General features: G+C 39.6%; 2 protein-coding genes and 1 long non-coding RNA gene across 6 annotated transcripts; 1 reads left to right on the top strand and 2 right to left on the bottom strand.

The window, feature by feature from the left end:
- The first annotated feature begins 326 nt into the window (after positions 1 to 326).
- On the top strand, positions 327 to 1,815 carry LOC135637340 (uncharacterized). The gene is made up of 2 exons (XR_010496219.1): positions 327 to 739; positions 846 to 1,815. It is a non-coding gene; the product is annotated as an uncharacterized LOC135637340 (long non-coding RNA).
- Positions 952 to 1,618, bottom strand: LOC135637339 (psbQ-like protein 3, chloroplastic). Its single transcript, XM_065150034.1, has 2 exons — positions 1,154 to 1,618; positions 952 to 1,074 (listed from the first exon to the last, which is right to left on the bottom strand). Exons 1-2 carry the CDS (start codon positions 1,616 to 1,618, stop codon positions 979 to 981), a joined length of 561 nt encoding a protein of 186 aa, XP_065006106.1. The 3' UTR covers positions 952 to 978.
- A 1,479-nt stretch (positions 1,816 to 3,294) lies between the features above and the next one.
- On the bottom strand, positions 3,295 to 9,980 carry LOC135581158 (NADPH-dependent aldo-keto reductase, chloroplastic-like). Of its 4 annotated transcripts, none has more exons than XM_065149441.1 (5): positions 9,638 to 9,726; positions 9,498 to 9,552; positions 8,564 to 9,139; positions 6,484 to 6,750; positions 3,295 to 3,765 (listed from the first exon to the last, which is right to left on the bottom strand). In XM_065149441.1, exons 3-5 carry the CDS (start codon positions 9,128 to 9,130, stop codon positions 3,517 to 3,519), a joined length of 1,083 nt encoding a protein of 360 aa, XP_065005513.1. In that variant the 5' UTR covers positions 9,131 to 9,139; positions 9,498 to 9,552; positions 9,638 to 9,726; the 3' UTR covers positions 3,295 to 3,516. The 4 variants fall into 4 exon arrangements, with proteins under 4 accessions (XP_065005513.1, XP_065005514.1, XP_065005515.1 ...); XM_065149442.1 differs by having other exon boundaries at positions 9,632 to 9,713; XM_065149443.1 differs by lacking the exons at positions 9,498 to 9,552; positions 9,638 to 9,726 and adding an exon at positions 9,786 to 9,980.
- Between the last annotated feature and the right edge of the window lie 6,681 nt (positions 9,981 to 16,661).

Genomic DNA, 16,661 nt, shown 5'->3' with positions numbered 1-16,661 from the left:
TTGATCTCGCGAAGTGGATGATAATATGTTTTATGCGTGAGTAGAATACTAGATTGACGCACAAGTAGATAGCTCCAATATTATCATAATATATTATAAAAATAATGATGAAGTTGATGTTGAGTTCTTTGAACATATTTGTAACTCAATTGAATTCAACAGTAATAATGAGTAACATACGAATATAATGTCTATTTATATATATTAGAAGAGAAATTTTTTCTTAATTAATCAGTGGAATTTTCTAGTACAATTAGAAAAATCTTATCTGCTATAAGTTAGGAAGTCAAAATTCAAATCAAATTTGAATCAAGAAGTCAGTCAAAATGAATGAAGAGCATAGATGTGAGATGTGAAGAGCAACAAAGAGTGCTTGTTGGGCCCCATGCCCAAGCTCAAGAGAAGACCGGCAAATCTAATTTGGCACCATTAAAAGGCCCATTATAGGGTGTCGCCCATTTAAGTCGGCTCTTAATAAGCGCCCGCTTCTTCCTCACCATCTGCCATCTTCCTCCTCTATGGGGTGTCGCCGTCTACCATCTTAGATGTCCACAAGTCGACGGCAAACACCACCCATCATTGTCGTTACTCTATCGGCGTACCCGTCCCTCTGCCCGCGCCCGCGTGTTTCTCTCGCGCCCACCCATCTGCAAGCGGATCCACTGTGGTCGCCCCTGTTTCAGATTATTGCCTCTTCTCTGTCGATTGCCGCTCTCTTAGCTGATTCCAATGCGTAGAGGTATTATTCTGCTTTGACACATCGATTACATAACTCTACGTTCATTTCTTTTGTTCTTTTAATAGATCCTCATATGGGGGATTGAATTGGTTCATCAATTTCATAGAGTGAATCAGGTCTTTCTCGGAAATTCGCTGGATAGATAGAGATAGATTGACAAAGACAGTGTTATAGAGAGAGAGAGAGAGAGAGAGAGAGAGAGAGAGAGGCAATAGAACAAACATCAACGTCTGCATTTGTTAGATCAGAACAAAAATCTCATTGAGTGTCGCAACGATGTTATCATAGCACTCTTGAACTCGGCGAGCATCTTTGTCTCTGGCAGCATAATCCAGCTGCAGCACAAACGATAAAGATTTCAATCTTCATTTGCGAAGCTGGAGCATAACGAGAGCGTGAAGACAATGGACTCACACTCGAGACATCGTTGAAGAGGTGAGAGTAGAGCTTCCTCAGTTGTGGCCGCTGGCTTCCAGGCTTTGCTTGGATGATCGTGTAGAGATCCTGCTTCAGATACGACGAGCTCTCGCGAAGCGCGATCTGGGCTTCTCTCCATGACTGCGAATCGATCAAAGCCTTTATCCTTACCAGATCTCTTGCATGGATCTTCACCACCGCGTCTGCTTCTTCGGGTGTCTGTTCCGGAGCGGTGAATCTGAACTCCAAGGCGGAAGCGACGCTCGAACCGGAGATGGCTTCCTTGGCATGGAGAGCTACTACTACAGCTGCTGCTGCTGTTGTTGCTTGTCTCCTTCCGAAGAGTAGCTGTTCCGGGAGACCTGGAGCTGCATGGCCAAGCTTGGAGTGGCCATGGAGGCGGCAAACGACGCCGAGCGAAGGGTTTGTGGAGCAGTGTCTCAGCGACATCGGCGATGCCATTTCACTTTGTGCAAGTTTTGGATGGCTGTGAAGAGCGGCACTGCTAATGCGGATAAGATGGTTCTTCGAACGCTTGTGGACAACAATGAGCTACCACCTTCTCAAGGAAAGATTACCGTAGGAAAAGTCAAACCCAGAAAATGTTTCCCTATTTACATTAATCACAAGAAAAGTCAAACCCAGAATGTAAAGATCAATTCGGGAGCTCAAAATTCCATGAAACAATTACCGAGACAAATATTCTATCAAAGAAGGATGATATGATTCACAAGAAAACTTCTTAATTGTCTACAAAACAAACGAAAAATAAGAAAAGAAAAGATAGCTATGTTTGCTTCGCTTAGAAAGTTGTAATCATCAAAGAAGAGCAAACAAACACATTGGCATTAAGTCTGCCGCTACCTAATTAGAATCTAATAATGTCCAGACAGAAGTCAACATGAGAAATATAACTTGTAAAGCACATTCTTCCAAACAGCGACGATGCTGTGATCGAATGCATTTAAGACTTGTGTGCGAGGCTTAATTCAAGAGGTACGAGAGATTGGACGGAGACTGGTGCCTCATGTTAGGTCATAATCTTGAGTATTGAAGTCTCTGGATTTTAATTGCCACGAACGTGAAGTCTTTGGTGTCAAATCTGTAAGGAAACGTCTCAAAGTTTGGGTTACTAAGCTTAATCATTTGGCTTGTTTAATTCATAGTATACTTTTATTCAGCTCAACTAATTTTTGTTCTGAAAATAAATAAATAAATAAAAGATCTTACAGATAAAATTTGTAATGTTGTTAGTGAAATTCATTGATTTTTGTTCTGTGGAAGGATAAAATTTGACCAAATTTCTATTGAGTTTAATGATTAGAAACATATGAAAAGACTCCTCCAACCCCTACATCTATCTAATCTACCACAATTCGACATCAGTCCTTGGAAATTTTAATGTGTCAACCAACACAACTCTAATTGTGATTGAGGTATCAAACAAAGGGTAGGAATTTGTTTGGCGTTTATTCAAACAAGACAGCTCCAGAAAGCATCTGCAAAGTATTATTGATCACAGAAAGTCTTCTGATATTGTAATTTATTGTGATATGATGAGAAATATTATTGATAATTATTATGGAGATCTAAGTGACATAGGTGAAGAATTGACATGAATCAAGGCACTATTTTCAACCAAATAGCCAGCCTGCATTAGATAGAAGACTCGATCAAGATCAAGTGGCACACTTCAGTTTTTGATATGATGGTGTGGCCATGTAAAACAGCTTTTGGGTTTACAAAGTTTCCATTTGATTTTACTGTTTCTGGTGTTCACCAAACAATTTATACTAGTTTTGCTTTCATGATTCTACCTGTACTCCAAGATAAGCTCAAGGATTCAGTTTCCATATTGCAGAGTCTCCAGGTGGCATTTTGATACAAGCCATTGCAGGTTTAGTACACAAGACAAAAGCCACATATATGCTCTGATGAATCCTCACTCCACAAGGAGAGCAGCACTATGAACACATAGCTGCAACTTGTCAGCCACCACTAAACAAGGCCAAGGTTTAGTACAGAACAGATAAGAGAGGTCTCAGCAACTGCTGAAATCAGAACTCCAACATGCACCGATCGAAAACTAGTTGCCATTCTTTCTTGAAGAACTTAAATGCACTACATGAACATAGCTGTAGGAGGGGGAAAACATATGATAACTTCCATTGTAGCAAAACCTTGATCCATAGTAATATGACATAACTACTAAAATCTAATTAACAAGAATTACAAGATGATATTGGTCTCTGAAGAGATTCGCAGACAGACATAACATATGTGCAGAAAATTTCGTGAAATATCCCCTTCTCAGATGAGAGTTTACAACAGTACACTTCTGAGACTTGAGAGTCTTGGGATTATTCAGTGTCATCTTCCATCTCATACACAGCCTGAAGAGGACCAGCAGCTGAAAAAAACCCAGTTTCAGATGTGTTGACAGGTCCACTCCCAAAGAGGCATATCTGAGGTTCAATCCTGTTCATTCTATTCCATTCTTCATCTGTCAGCGACCAACTGAAAATGTCTATGTTTTTCCTGATCCTGTCAGGATTTAGGCTGCACGGCAATAAACTAGTTCCTCGCTGTAGTCCCCATCGCAAAATGACCTATTAAAGAGTCAGTAGAAAAGCCATCAACAAAAATGTCGAGCCTTCATGCAAAGGCCAAATAAATGAAGTAGGATGACACCACAAAACATCAAGCATGATCCCATTTGGTGGTGATCATATCAAAGTGTCAAGTATATTATATCTCACTCATGGACAAGTGTGAGAAAGCAAAATTATTGAACTAAATCTACAGATCTCACACTGCAAGCTTACAAGGGATGGACCTGAAATGAGACTCAAATCTACCTGAAGGGCTAATAAAGAAGCTGATAGTAACCAGTGTAAAACAATAAAATAAATGACCACCAAAACCCCTTTTGCTATGCTTACTTTACCTTCTTTAAGTTAAAAGAAACATCTATTTTATTTGACTCGTCATAGAGACATAAAGTGTGATGTGCAACACTTAACAGAACCAAACTAAAGAAAAGCATCCCTCTGCCCTCCCTCCTCCGCCTCCTCCTCCTGCATCCGCCAACTCCCATCATCTTCCAACCCTTGAGGACAGAGGATTTGGCATGTTGGAAACTCGATCACCTTAACTGCACTTCAGTCGGGATCTCTCCTCAGAAGTCCAAAAATTGGTTGTAGGTCAAGAAAATGTGTCCAATCCTTTCATCAACCTCCTTGACTTCATGCTTTTTATATTGAATACAATTTCAGTTGGACCAGCATTTACCAACCAGTATTCATCAATACTGTCACATGGACCGTCCAATTTCGGACAGTACATTTGTGGTATGGACTTATTGCCTGACAAGCCCTGTTAACAGGGCGGTAAGCCTGATTCTTTTTTTTAAATTTGTTCGAAGTTAAAACCCTAAAAGGTCTTCTATCTTTTCTTCCTCTTCCCCTATCAGTTCATCTCTCTTCTCTTCTTTTACTTCTCCCCTCTCTTCTCCCTCGTTCACAAGCAAAAAAAATGGATATCATCATTGATTATGCTCCTGCTTCGCAACAAACCAAACGTTAAGATAAAATTCCAATCCTGAATCTGGTTCCTGTCTTTACAAACCATACACAATGATTTGGCCATTCTAATTCTGACCCAAACCTGTTCCAATTGTCATTCCAGTTCCTGGTCATGATCCAGTCACCAATATCTAATTTAAATAGATGAACCATACTATTATAGTGTTATATTCAACTCCGTAAAATATATTGTTCATCCTTTTATGTATCTATATATATCCTAAAAGTTGTCACTCAACATCAACAACCTAAGATGACCCTCATGAGGCAATAAAATCTGTCTACATTAAGAACTCCACGAACCACTCTTTCAATGTTTTTAAAAACATCCTTGACATCACAAATTGCCAAGAAATCCATATCACTAGTTAATTCATGTAATACAAAGGAATAATTAATTGCCATCATACTGCAGTTTGACATCAAATTACAGTGAAATCTATCATTCATAAATTTTGCACAGCAAGGAAAGAAATGAACACATCCTGCCCTGGGTTACGATATTTTGTAGTCAGCCTCCACTAAAACCACACATAATATGAACCTCAAGAATTGAATTTCACACCCTACTAGCAATCATCCAAAAATACTAATAAAAATCCATTTTCTCAGCAAAAACGAAGAAAGAACATATAATGCATAAATGAAGCACTACGGCTAAACCAAAAGTATTGTTTCTAGAAAGAGAGAATGATTTTAAACTCATCCGTTCCGAGACTGAGAAGCAGACTTGATTGACCAGAGAGTTTCCAGCGACAATAGGGTAAGAGCCGCTTCTTTCTTGTGTGGAAACGCTTTCGTGACCAATTAACATTTCCTTGGCTCAGGTTATTCAACCTCCGGTATATATTCCAGATGGTCTATGTTGTTGGAGTTCTACATTCTGCCTTAATCCCACCTCTGTGTCTAAAATTGCCATAGGATATTAGATATTAAACATACCTTAATCTCACTGTGGACCATTGGATATCAAATGGACCATATTAGTCTATTTATCTCGATTGTCTATACTCCAAAAGTTCACTACTACTGCAACACTAGTTCCTTTTTTACCTGTCAGTTGAAAGCATATTCAGCTTCTATTATTTCCAATAATTACTCAATGGATGAGTGTTCACATCACTTACTACAGGATTAACTTTAGCTTAGATGATCCAACCTTTTGCAGCAAAGTTATATTTACATATTCATTATGGAGATGAACCAAGCCAACCTTTTTGGGGCTAGAGTTGCATACTTAGTAAGAAAATTATTTTTTATTTAATACATCATTACTATCTATATGATTCTTCCTTGAGTATTCATGGTATGTGCCCGTCTATTGCTTATGCTTCCAAAATAAAAGTACCAATTCTAGAAGATTCATAGAAGTGTCAAATGATGACCATAATAATGCAATTCCTCTGCCAATGCCACTCCAACCAAACACAATTGAACATCAACAGAAACCAAATTTTAGAACAATTGAATTGCTAGTTACCTTAGCATCAAGAATTTTATTCATCACCATTTTCATAATGACAATGATTGTCCAACATGTACTCCCAAGTTTTAGAACTGCCAACAGCTATAACCAGAACTATATGATTGATTATTGAAGTAAAGTTTATACATTTTACAAAACCCTGTTCTTAGAAAAGGTAAAAAGACCAATAAGGCAAAAGCTTCTCTGAGGTGCATACCTCAGAAGAAACTGAGAGGAGTGAAAAATGTTTCAAACTTGGGAAAGATGCAAGTCCTTACCTGCTCCGGTGTCTTGTTATGGCGTTCTGCAATATCTACGACAACAGAAAGCTTCATCATTGGTCCATGCACAGATCTTGACCTTCTAAATGTTATCCTAGGAGTTCCAGCTTCATCCTCAGATCCACTATCAGAAAGACCAGGACTGGCAGTTGCCATCCCACGAGATATGGGTACTCCCAGTGGAGTTTGAGCAGATACATGGATTCTTTTCTGTTGACAGAATTTCACTAGTTCATCCTGTCTCCAGAATGGATGCAACTCCACCTACAATTCATTATTCAATCAGCTTCATACGAAAAACTGAAAAACAGGAAAAGATCTTTCATACCACACACAAATATGGATCTGTCAAGAAGACATGTTAACAAAGTTTGACAACATAAGAACCCAGGAATGAATGGAAAATCATATACCCAAGATGACAAAAATGACAAAATGTATCATACAGATAATTTGGGATAAGCTCTAGAAGTCTACTTTAATCGTCCCCTGTTGTTGATCATTGCATCTGACACTAAATGAGCATCTTAGGTTTCCAAGTATAATCTACCTCCTATAGATAGATCCTAGATATAAATGAAGTCACTCATGATCAGGTCTGCATCCATATTCAACAACTCACTGGATTTTCATCAGTTCAACTGTCCAAATGCCATTCTATAACCATTTGACACACATTATCTTGAGATGATTGACTGATAAGCTATTATATCTAATTTCATACAGGTATATATATATAAGAGACCATGGCGCATTGTCTTAATTTATGTGGTTGATGGTTAACATTCTGAAGAAAAGGTGAGATACTTGAGATAAAATCATGAGCATGAAATTTTGAAGAAGCTCAATGAAAGAAAAAGGTGCAACACAAGGGCCTCATATAGGGTCAGGCTTCCAAGCACTCATCTTGCTATTAACATGGCCCAATTGTGGAGTTATAGAATAAGAAACAGGATTTTGGGAAAGGGACACAGCAGAGTTCATAATTTGTAACCCATATTTTAGACTCAGAAAGCCCCCACTTACATCACTTGTAGTGAATTTGAGTCCTTGACCAGAATCAGTTAATAGCAAACTTTCAACCTCATATCCTTGTCTAGAAAGGATGGATAATCTTCCATCACATGACAATTTGAGATGTTCAGGAGAAAAGATGCATATCATTCTTAATATCCATAAAAAGTATAGATTCCGTCAATCCCTTAGAATAGGCTCAAGTAAACTTTTGAAGGCTTTTCACAGGAATTACTTCCAAGGCTTTTCACAGAGTTCAATGGCAACAACAAATTAATGTAGCAGAACCCAAATAGTGGTAACTTTACAGCTATATTGTTGTTGTACAAGAATTACTATCAAGTCATAATTACCTTAAAAGTGCTGTCATGACCTAAAAACAGAGTTAATAGGCAATAGTAACCTATAACTTTAGCTATTTATTCAGGTTATGTTTGCATTGGCATGCTTCAACTTTCACAATCATGACTACATGCTCAAAAGAATGGATTGAATAGTTGAGTTCATTATCAGAAAATACTAAATGGGATTATGCTAATAACACAATGGAAACAACATTAACAAATAGACAACTTGTCATACAAACTAAGTCAAGCTTATAACATGCACCAAAAAACAAGCTAGATTTTTCTACTTGATCTAACTGATGGTTTTTCACAAACAAATATGAGAACATGATGACAATTTTTTGGAAAGCTGATGAAAAGTTTGTTCGGTACAGCATAAACTATAAAGAAAAAAACTAAAACCCAAGTTCACTTTTGGATAAGCCAAATCAGGCATATAATCATAGAAGTCATCATGATTTAAGCCATAACATGGACAAACATGAATAAATATACAACCACATTTCACATCATCTTCCAAAACTAATCATGAAAATAACTGCTTTAGTTAGTGAAAAGCAACTTGACTTCATAGAGGACCAATTACGATAGTTGTAACTCAAAGAGACCTGCTGCTTTGAGCTTTCTTTTTGGAAGAACTAGATTGTAAACATAACCTTTTACAACTATACAAGAAAAACAATGAGTATATATAACATGAAGTTAATCAACCTGACCTGATTGACTGCTGGAACAATCTTCGCAAACTGGAGCAATTCACTGATCTGCTGAATGTTGAAATTGCTAACACCAATCGCACGAACAAGCCCCATCCGCACAAGACTTTCCATAGCCTCCCAGGTTGGCTTCAATCGTTGCGAGAACTGTCTATATTCGCTTGCAGATTTCCAAGAAGGATCAGTGGCATCCCCGAGAGCCGAACACTCAGGCCAGTGCACAAGATACAGATCCAAGTAGGAGACGCCAAGGCTCTTCAAGGAAACTCTCACGGAATTCTCGACCCTCTTATGTGAATTAGTAGCACAATACAATTTCGAGGTCAAGAACAAATCTTCCCTCTTGACTCCGCTTTCAAAAGCCTCGGCTAGCGCCTTCCCAACCTCAACCTCATTCCCATATAGATGGGTGCAGTCGATGTGGCGATACCCGGCCGTCAAAGCCGTCGCCACGGCTTCAGCGCAAAGATCACCTCCGTGTTGCCATGTTGCAAGACCAACAGCAGGAATCTTGGCTCCGGTATTGAGGACAAAGTAGTTTTTAGCTGTTGCTCCTTTCCCCTTCATCCCTCCAATCTATTCAAGAAAATCCCACATTTACAGCAAATTTTAGTTGCTCGTAGAGCATATAGACCAGAAAACAAGAAAAAAAAACAAATCCTAGGCCAAATTGCCCGGACAAACGACTGTCGGTTTTGAAAGAAGACTCCTGATTGCACAAGAAAGCAGCAAGATTAGTTTTTCTTTTCGTTTCAGCAACCAAAAATCAGGCGAAAACTGATCGATGCAGGATTAGCTAAAAGATAATCCAAGAATCATGAGCATGACGTTAAAACGCTCAAATCAAAAGGGACGTAGTCAACAACCCACTTCACAGAGAAACTCGCAGAAAGAATCGGCCAAAAAGGGAAAAGAAAGGAGGAGGGATACAAACCTAACGCAAGAAATCGCTAAAAGTGACGATGCCGCCGGTCCGAACAACCCACAAGCTAAAACGCACAAAAAATAAACGAATAAATAAAGGTAAAAATAAACAAATAAAAAGGGGAAAGAGAGACGTATTGGAACCCGAACAGTGGAAACAGGAGAGGATCCGAGAGCAAGGCCCGACCCAAGCAAAACAAAGATTTTGGACATGGCAATCCAAAGCCACGTATCCAGACCACATCGCAATCAATAAAAGACGGGAGAAGGGTGAGGGATTGACTGCTTCTTTGATTACTTTTTGTTCGTTTGGCGCGTCGTTCACCAAACCGATGAGAAGAATGCGACGGGCAACAGACTCCACCTACCGCGTGGAGATGAAGCGGATAAACATCCAAAGACCTGCTGCGCCCTCCTTTGGCCTAATATTTTTGCTGCTGCTCCTCTTCTTCTCGATCGCGTGTGGCCTCGGGAGGGAGGGTAAAAGAGAGAAAAAGTAACGCCGGAAGGGGAGGCAGAGTCGCCTTGTCGAAAGCGCCGAAGAATCCTTTGACTCCTCGGTACTCTGGTAGAAGAGCAAATAACGTCAGTACCCCTGTCATCCTGGATTGCAGATGTACCAAAATGTATCTCCCGAAAGCCTTTTTCATCCGATGTGGCTCCCTGTGAGACGTGGTACGTGGCAACACGTGCGGGTCCCACGAGAGATGAGGCTGCTACTCTAGAGAATTCTGAAGGTACTTAATTGGATGCTTGTTTATATTAGAACAGAAAAAAAAATATACAAGGCATATAAAATTAATTATGGAGCCAAAAAACATTTTTTAGATTATTGGGTGAATTTCTGGAAAAAAATAATTTTTTTTTTTATTTTTATCATTTGTAGAATTTCCTTAGAAGATTTTTTCTAATAGCCTAGAATACCTTGGTCATCTTATATATATATATATATATATATATATATATAAATCGATCCATTCGAAAGGGAAATGATAGAGCGAAAAAATGGATATATGACTATAAAATCGAGAGTCTGGTAAGTATTAGATCTGGATGCTCACTTTAATATTTAATATTTAGTAAATTAATATTTAGTAATTTTTTCAAATCACATCTGGATGCTATTGAAAATGCTCAAATACAAATACAAATACAAATACTAATGCAACCTGATGATAGAATTAACATTTGAACATTTGTAGGATGTTACTTGTACAAGTCAAGAAGATGCAAAAACTTGATTGCTAGCTTGCCTATCTTAAGTAGCAAAGATTGCTAACTTGCTTATTTCAAGAAGAAAAATTGTCTTCTTGAACATCACTATCTTGAATATCTCAAGAAGCAAAACTTACAATTTGCACATTGCAATAGGAAGCAAGAATCATGAGCTTACACAAGAAAGCTATCTTGCATTTGCTTTCGAAATTTTTGCTAGCTTATATATTGTGAAACTTGTATATCGTAAAAATTGCTAGCTTGTTGGTCTAAAGAGAATTAAAAAGTTGGTTAATTACGGAGTCAACTGGCCGATTGGGCAATAGGCTGCAGGAGATGACGATGCGCCGAAGAATTGGACGAAGCGTCGAGGGACCAATGACATGTCGGACAACTTGGTTAATTGCTTAGGATTAATTGTCTCGATCGAAGTTTTGTTTTGTTGTGCAGGATTAACTATGATAACGATGAAGACATAAAGCGAAACAAAGTGTCGGAGTCAAGCGCGAAGGATTTGTTGCGAGTTCGAGAGTTCGACGGAAGTCCAAAGGTTCGTCGGGAATGCTACCGGAACTAGCCGAGAATGAGTTGGGAGCTTGCTGAAGGGTTTTTCGGAAGCTCACTGGAAGGCTCATTGGAAGTTCGCGGAGCTCGCCGAGAAAGATCGGAGCTTGCCAAAGAAGCTCGTTGGAACTCGTTAAGATCAAATCGTGAAGTCTAGAGGCTTGCCGGGAGTCCGCAGAATGGTTTCCGAGAGTTCATCGGAAGACCGCCGGAAGTTTGCCGGAAGCTCGCCAGAAGGAGTCTTGACTTGCAGACTTTGTAATAGCTTAGAAAATGTCTTTAAATTCATAGTTAGCACGTTAATTAGGGTTAGGATTAGGTGTTAATCCTATAACCCAAGTAGGGGCCAATTAGGCCCAAGTTCGGACTGGTTTGGACCAAGTTTGGAGCCAAACCAAGTGAGCTGAAATAGTGAAAGAGGTGCAACCGCCTAGGCAGGGAGGTAGCACCGCCCAGGCTAAGTCTCCCAGTGAGACTGGGCGGTGCAACCGCCCCAGCCAAGAGGTGCAACCGCCCAGAGCTCAGTCTTCGAGCTAGACTGGGCGGTGCAACCTCCCTGACAGAGAGGTAGCACCACTTGAGCTCGGTCTTCGAGCTCTGGCAGAGAGGTGCAACCGCCTCAGTCAAGAGGTGGCACCGCCTGGGGCTCAGTCACCGAGCCAGACTCAGGCGGTGCAACCTCCCTGACAAAGAGGTACAACCGCCTGGGCTCAGTCTCCGAGCTCTGCCAGGCGGTGCAACCTCTCCAGTCAAGAGGTGCAACCGCCTGATCCCGAAATTCCGGGATTTGATCGTTTTGAGCTCCAAATTTGAATTGGGTTGGGGCCTATAAATACCCCACCCATTCAGCACTGAAGGGATATAGATCCACACCGAATTCTTGATCTTTTCAGTGATTCTAAGAGCTCAAACTTGTGTAAAGTCCAAAAGTTCTCTTCTCTTCTGTTCTTCAAGTCTTGAGTTGTAAAGAGAGGAGAGAAAGGATCTGTAAGGGTTGTCTCCTGAGCCTGTCAAAAGGAGAGAAACTGTAAAAGGGCAGTTGGCCTTCGCCTATTGAAGGAAGGCCTCTAGTTGACGTCGGCAACCTCATCAGTGGAGGAAGCCAAAAGTGGAGTAGGTCAAGGCTGACCGAACCACTCTAAATCTCTGGTTTGCGTTTATTTTGAGCACTTCACCATTACTGCAAACCTCCTACATAGCTACTGCCCTCTGCGCTTTTACGAACGATTCTCTAAGTTCAGATCTTTCCGAATCTGCATTAAGACGTAAATCGGTGTTTTCGTACGATCTTTACATTGCAGTTTACGTTAACGTATTGATTCCATTTATAACTGCAAACTGCTTTCTGCGCATTCATAAAACGCTTTTCAAAGTTCAGTATCTGCGTTTAGACATAAAACTACGTTTAGACGCAAAACTGCGTTTAGACGTAAAACTGCGTTTAGATGTAAAACTGCGTTCAGACGCAAAACTGCGTTTAGACGTAAAACTGCGTTTAGATGTAAAACTGCGTTTAGACGTAAAACTGCGTTTAGACGTAATACTGCGTTCAGACGCAAAACTGCGTTTAGACGTAAAACTGAGTTTAGACGTAAAACTGCGTTCAGACGCAAAACTGCGTTTAGACGTAAAACTGCGTTTAGACGTAAACCTGCGTTTAGACGTAAAACTGTGTTTAGACGTAAAATTGAGTTTAGACGTAAAACTGAACTTGGATGCAATCTGCGCTTAGTCGCAAACTGCGATTAAATACAAACTGTGAATCGGCTTTTGCATCATAATAGATTTTATCGAACGAACGCACCTTTCGGTTTTAAATTGCTGTAAGATTTCTGCTACACTAATTCACCCCCCCCTCTTAGTGCTCTCGATCCTAACAAAATTTTTATAAGATTACATACATACATTTATTTTGTACTTATTAATTTAAATAAATATATATATTTACTTTTGAATAAATACTAAAATATTTAAAACATAAATTTATCATAAAAATATTTAATAATTTTCGAAATATAATTTTACCAAATAATATTATGTAAATATATATTTAAAATATAATTTTCATCTATTATTTATCAAGCATTCAAAACATTATATTCATTCAAAAAAAATTTAAAGTACATATTAAAAATATAAATATGTTTCGAAATACAACCGTATCATATTCCGTTATCACAGCTCGGTATATTTTGGGTCTAGGTCATGTCACAATCAATACCACACCACGCTACCGTCGAATCAGCAAGAGGAGCACCCCCACACGTCGAATCAGAATCCGTACCAATGCATTGCTCGGTATGTCCCGTCACGGAAAGCTCGGGACGACGTTGTATGGTGTCGTTCTGCGCGTCCTGAGATGGTGGCCTCATAAAGGTACCTCTCACCCCTCGAAGATCGGCCACTACATCAAATCCGCATATGATCGACCCTCATACAGTAGTATAAAAGCCCCTTGCTGGCATCCGACCCACGAGGAGGCAAAAACAAATCTGACTTGCTCGTCGGAGGGGCTAAAGTCGACAATCATCCAACGAGGGTCATCATTGCAGGAAAGCGACCACCCTTAAGTCACGAGCATTTCGACCAAGAGTCGCCAACCAGTATCCTAACAGTGAGCCACCAACTAGCGCTCAGACCGAGAGACGCCAATCAATATTCCGATGCCAACACCTCGTTTTAAGGGTTTGACCGATCTCAACAACCAGCTCAAAGTTGTCGACCAAAGACTCCTGACATCGACCCGTGAACCAGATCGTATTGACTCACCAACCACAACGCATCAGTTCATCAACAACAGCCATAAAAGATTGCAACAATTGAGACAGGAAAACCAAAGCATAAAATTGTACTCATAATTTGAAGATGCCTAAATTGCTATTTCTTAGTGACTTGGTAAGAGAGAATGCAAAGTTGTAGTCACACAGCATTTCCTTGCCACCCTCTCTTGATTCTTCCATCAATGCAGCAGCGACCGATTAAAGCATTGATGTTGCCTTCTTAATTAAATAGTAAGATAAGTGCCAAAGAGACGTCAAAGTCTTCGGATATATGTTTTCTTTTTTCATACCAAAACAAAAATGAATGACTTGCAGGATGAGACGAGATTACTGTACCAATCGAATACGACAGATCACCAGCAGAAAATTTCCAATGGCACTCGAAGACATCACATCAAAGCGCAGGAGAAGAAGCATAAATTCCAAGGCTAAATGGATAAAGATGTCAAAAAGGTCACGTCAAAGAAGACTTAATGAACGCCATGCTGCATTTTCTGTATGAGATTTTTCGCACGCAATTTCTTAAAGTTGGTGTGTTCATATTGCTCTACAATAGGTGACGTTCCTGTTCTTATATCAAGATAAGTCCAACAAAATTTTCTTGTCGCTTGTGTTATCTATGTTAGGATTAGATGATACATAGTAAATATTATATTTATAATGCGAGCTCAAATCCAATTTTGTTGAACAGACTCATAAATCTTGTTTTCAAATCAGAAACCAAATGATTTAAGAACAAGAGTAAGATAGATGATGTTTACATCTTCAAGTATCTTTCTAGAGATGAAACAAATATGTTCCTTGTGATTCAAAGAAGAAACGAATAGATTCTCATAACATTTAATTCTATTATTCCTTCGTATCTTAGCTCTACAGTAACTGACGTTCTGTAGATCCTTAAATGTGACTATGATAGTGCATGTTCATAGGGAAGCCAACGATCTACGTGAGAAGGCTTCCAAGTTTCGGAAATCTTTTTCTCTTAGTGTTGTTATTATTATTGAAGTGGCGGCGGACACGAAGAAACTGAAGGTTCGTGCATGTTCTTCAGCCTTCTCTTCCCGGTGCTGGGTTCCCTTTCTGGTGTTTCCTCGCGGTCGGATTCTGATCATGGCACTTGCAGAGCACCGTTTGACCCGTGACACGTAAAGTTGAGGAGCTGCAGCTGAAGACGGAGGCGCAGCAAAACTTGGATCGTATGTGTGATGTCCTGGTGATGGAGGATTCTGGATCCAAGCAAAAGGTTTCTTAACGATGCATTTACTTCCATTGTTCTTGGTAAAGATTTTAATCTTGATCGATCAAGTGCAATGGTCTGTGGAAAGAGATCTAGACCTGAAGAACTAAGACTGTTCTTGAGATATCTTGTTCCGTTGATTCTCCAGTTATCGTTGAGCAAGAAGCCTTGTCTGCAACTCAACCTTCTTCTCCTTGCATTCCGTTTATTTTCCTGGTGCATTAATTGGATTCGACGATTGCCTGTAGGTTTCCTCCTTGAGAAACGATGAGGCTGCACAGAAGGTACAGTGCTTGCTTGATGAATTCTTTACTAATCATCTTATCGATCATGAACTAGAAGAACCCTAACTTTTGTTCTTTATGGATCGTCTCACTTATCATGAACATACTGCTTATCGAAATGAAGGCAAAGCAAATCATGATCCTGAAAAGCCTTCAAAACCAGAAAGACACCGAAAGGAAGAAGCATTCTAGTGTCTCCGTAATGTTGAATTTGATAAGAAGAAGGGATAGAGTTATTAGGTTAAAATCACATTTATTTCCAGCAAGAGATCGACGGAGCCCAATCTAAATCTTAAGCGTGCACCCATTTCTTTGCCCTCTCCAACGATCCCTGAAGTCAACAGAGAAACTACGACTAATTTGTGGATTAAAGCATTCCTGCAGTCGAACCAAGAGACGTAAGGAACAAGCAAAAACCCAACTTTCCTCCCAAACCGTACGAAAAATCGAGCTAGAATTTATGATTAGGAGGAACTCTCTCAACGAACATGAAGGCGAAAACGTTGGATGCGGATTTGGATCAACGAAGGACCTCCACACCACAGTAGTCATTTAGTTCTTTCTTCTTTATAAGGGAAATAAGATCCTTCTTTGTTTGAATGCATGGAACTAAAAGACAAAGAAGATCCAACCAAGATGTAAACTATTGACGTTGCTGACATCTATCCGTCGTGTTTCTCAGCTGCAAAGTTGGACACAGTCAAATTTCTTAGGAGTTTTCCATCCCATAAGGATATATAAAGGATTTTTTTGTTGTTGATATATTGCCGCAAATTTGTAATGGTAACTGAAGACGATTAATTTTCGAGCGAAGAACGTATACAAGATCACAAAAAGTTGTAGCATTGGATGGTAACAATCTATTCGGCCATTAATATTTCTTGTGTTTGAGGCTTATAAACTGTTCTTTGTTCTTGTTTACTTACCACAAACAGGCAAAATCACTTCGTATTTTACCAAACTGCTACCAAACTGAAATGGGAAAGTCAAAACACTTTCTCTCTTTCTGTCTCTCTCTCTCTCTCCCAGATTCTCATCCAAAACACTTCGAAGCCTGTTTCTCCTTCCTCACTTGGGCTCAGTCAACTGCAGAA

This window comes from Musa acuminata, chromosome BXJ3-4 (genome assembly GCF_036884655.1).
Source record: "Musa acuminata AAA Group cultivar baxijiao chromosome BXJ3-4, Cavendish_Baxijiao_AAA, whole genome shotgun sequence".
Lineage (NCBI taxonomy): Eukaryota > Viridiplantae > Streptophyta > Magnoliopsida > Zingiberales > Musaceae > Musa > Musa acuminata.
The sequence above is the reverse complement of the archived record's forward strand: the minus strand, read 5'-3'. Positions and strand labels throughout refer to the sequence as shown.

What these genes read in the sequence shown, in the direction of transcription:
- LOC135637339 (XM_065150034.1), bottom strand. Translation starts at nt 1,618, where the DNA reads ATGGCATCGCCGATGTCGCTGAGACACTGCTCCACAAACCCTTCGCTC. An exon ending in TCTTCAACGATGTCTCGAGT is followed by an intron (nt 1,075 to 1,153) that starts GTGAGTCCATTG and finishes TTTGTGCTGCAG; the next exon opens with CTGGATTATGCTGCCAGAGA.
- LOC135581158 (XM_065149443.1), bottom strand. Translation starts at nt 9,130, where the DNA reads ATGAAGGGGAAAGGAGCAACAGCTAAAAACTACTTTGTCCTCAATACC. An exon ending in TTGTTCCAGCAGTCAATCAG is followed by an intron (nt 6,751 to 8,563) that starts GTCAGGTTGATT and finishes AATGAATTGTAG; the next exon opens with GTGGAGTTGCATCCATTCTG. An exon ending in ATAACAAGACACCGGAGCAG is followed by an intron (nt 3,766 to 6,483) that starts GTAAGGACTTGC and finishes ACTCTTTAATAG; the next exon opens with GTCATTTTGCGATGGGGACT.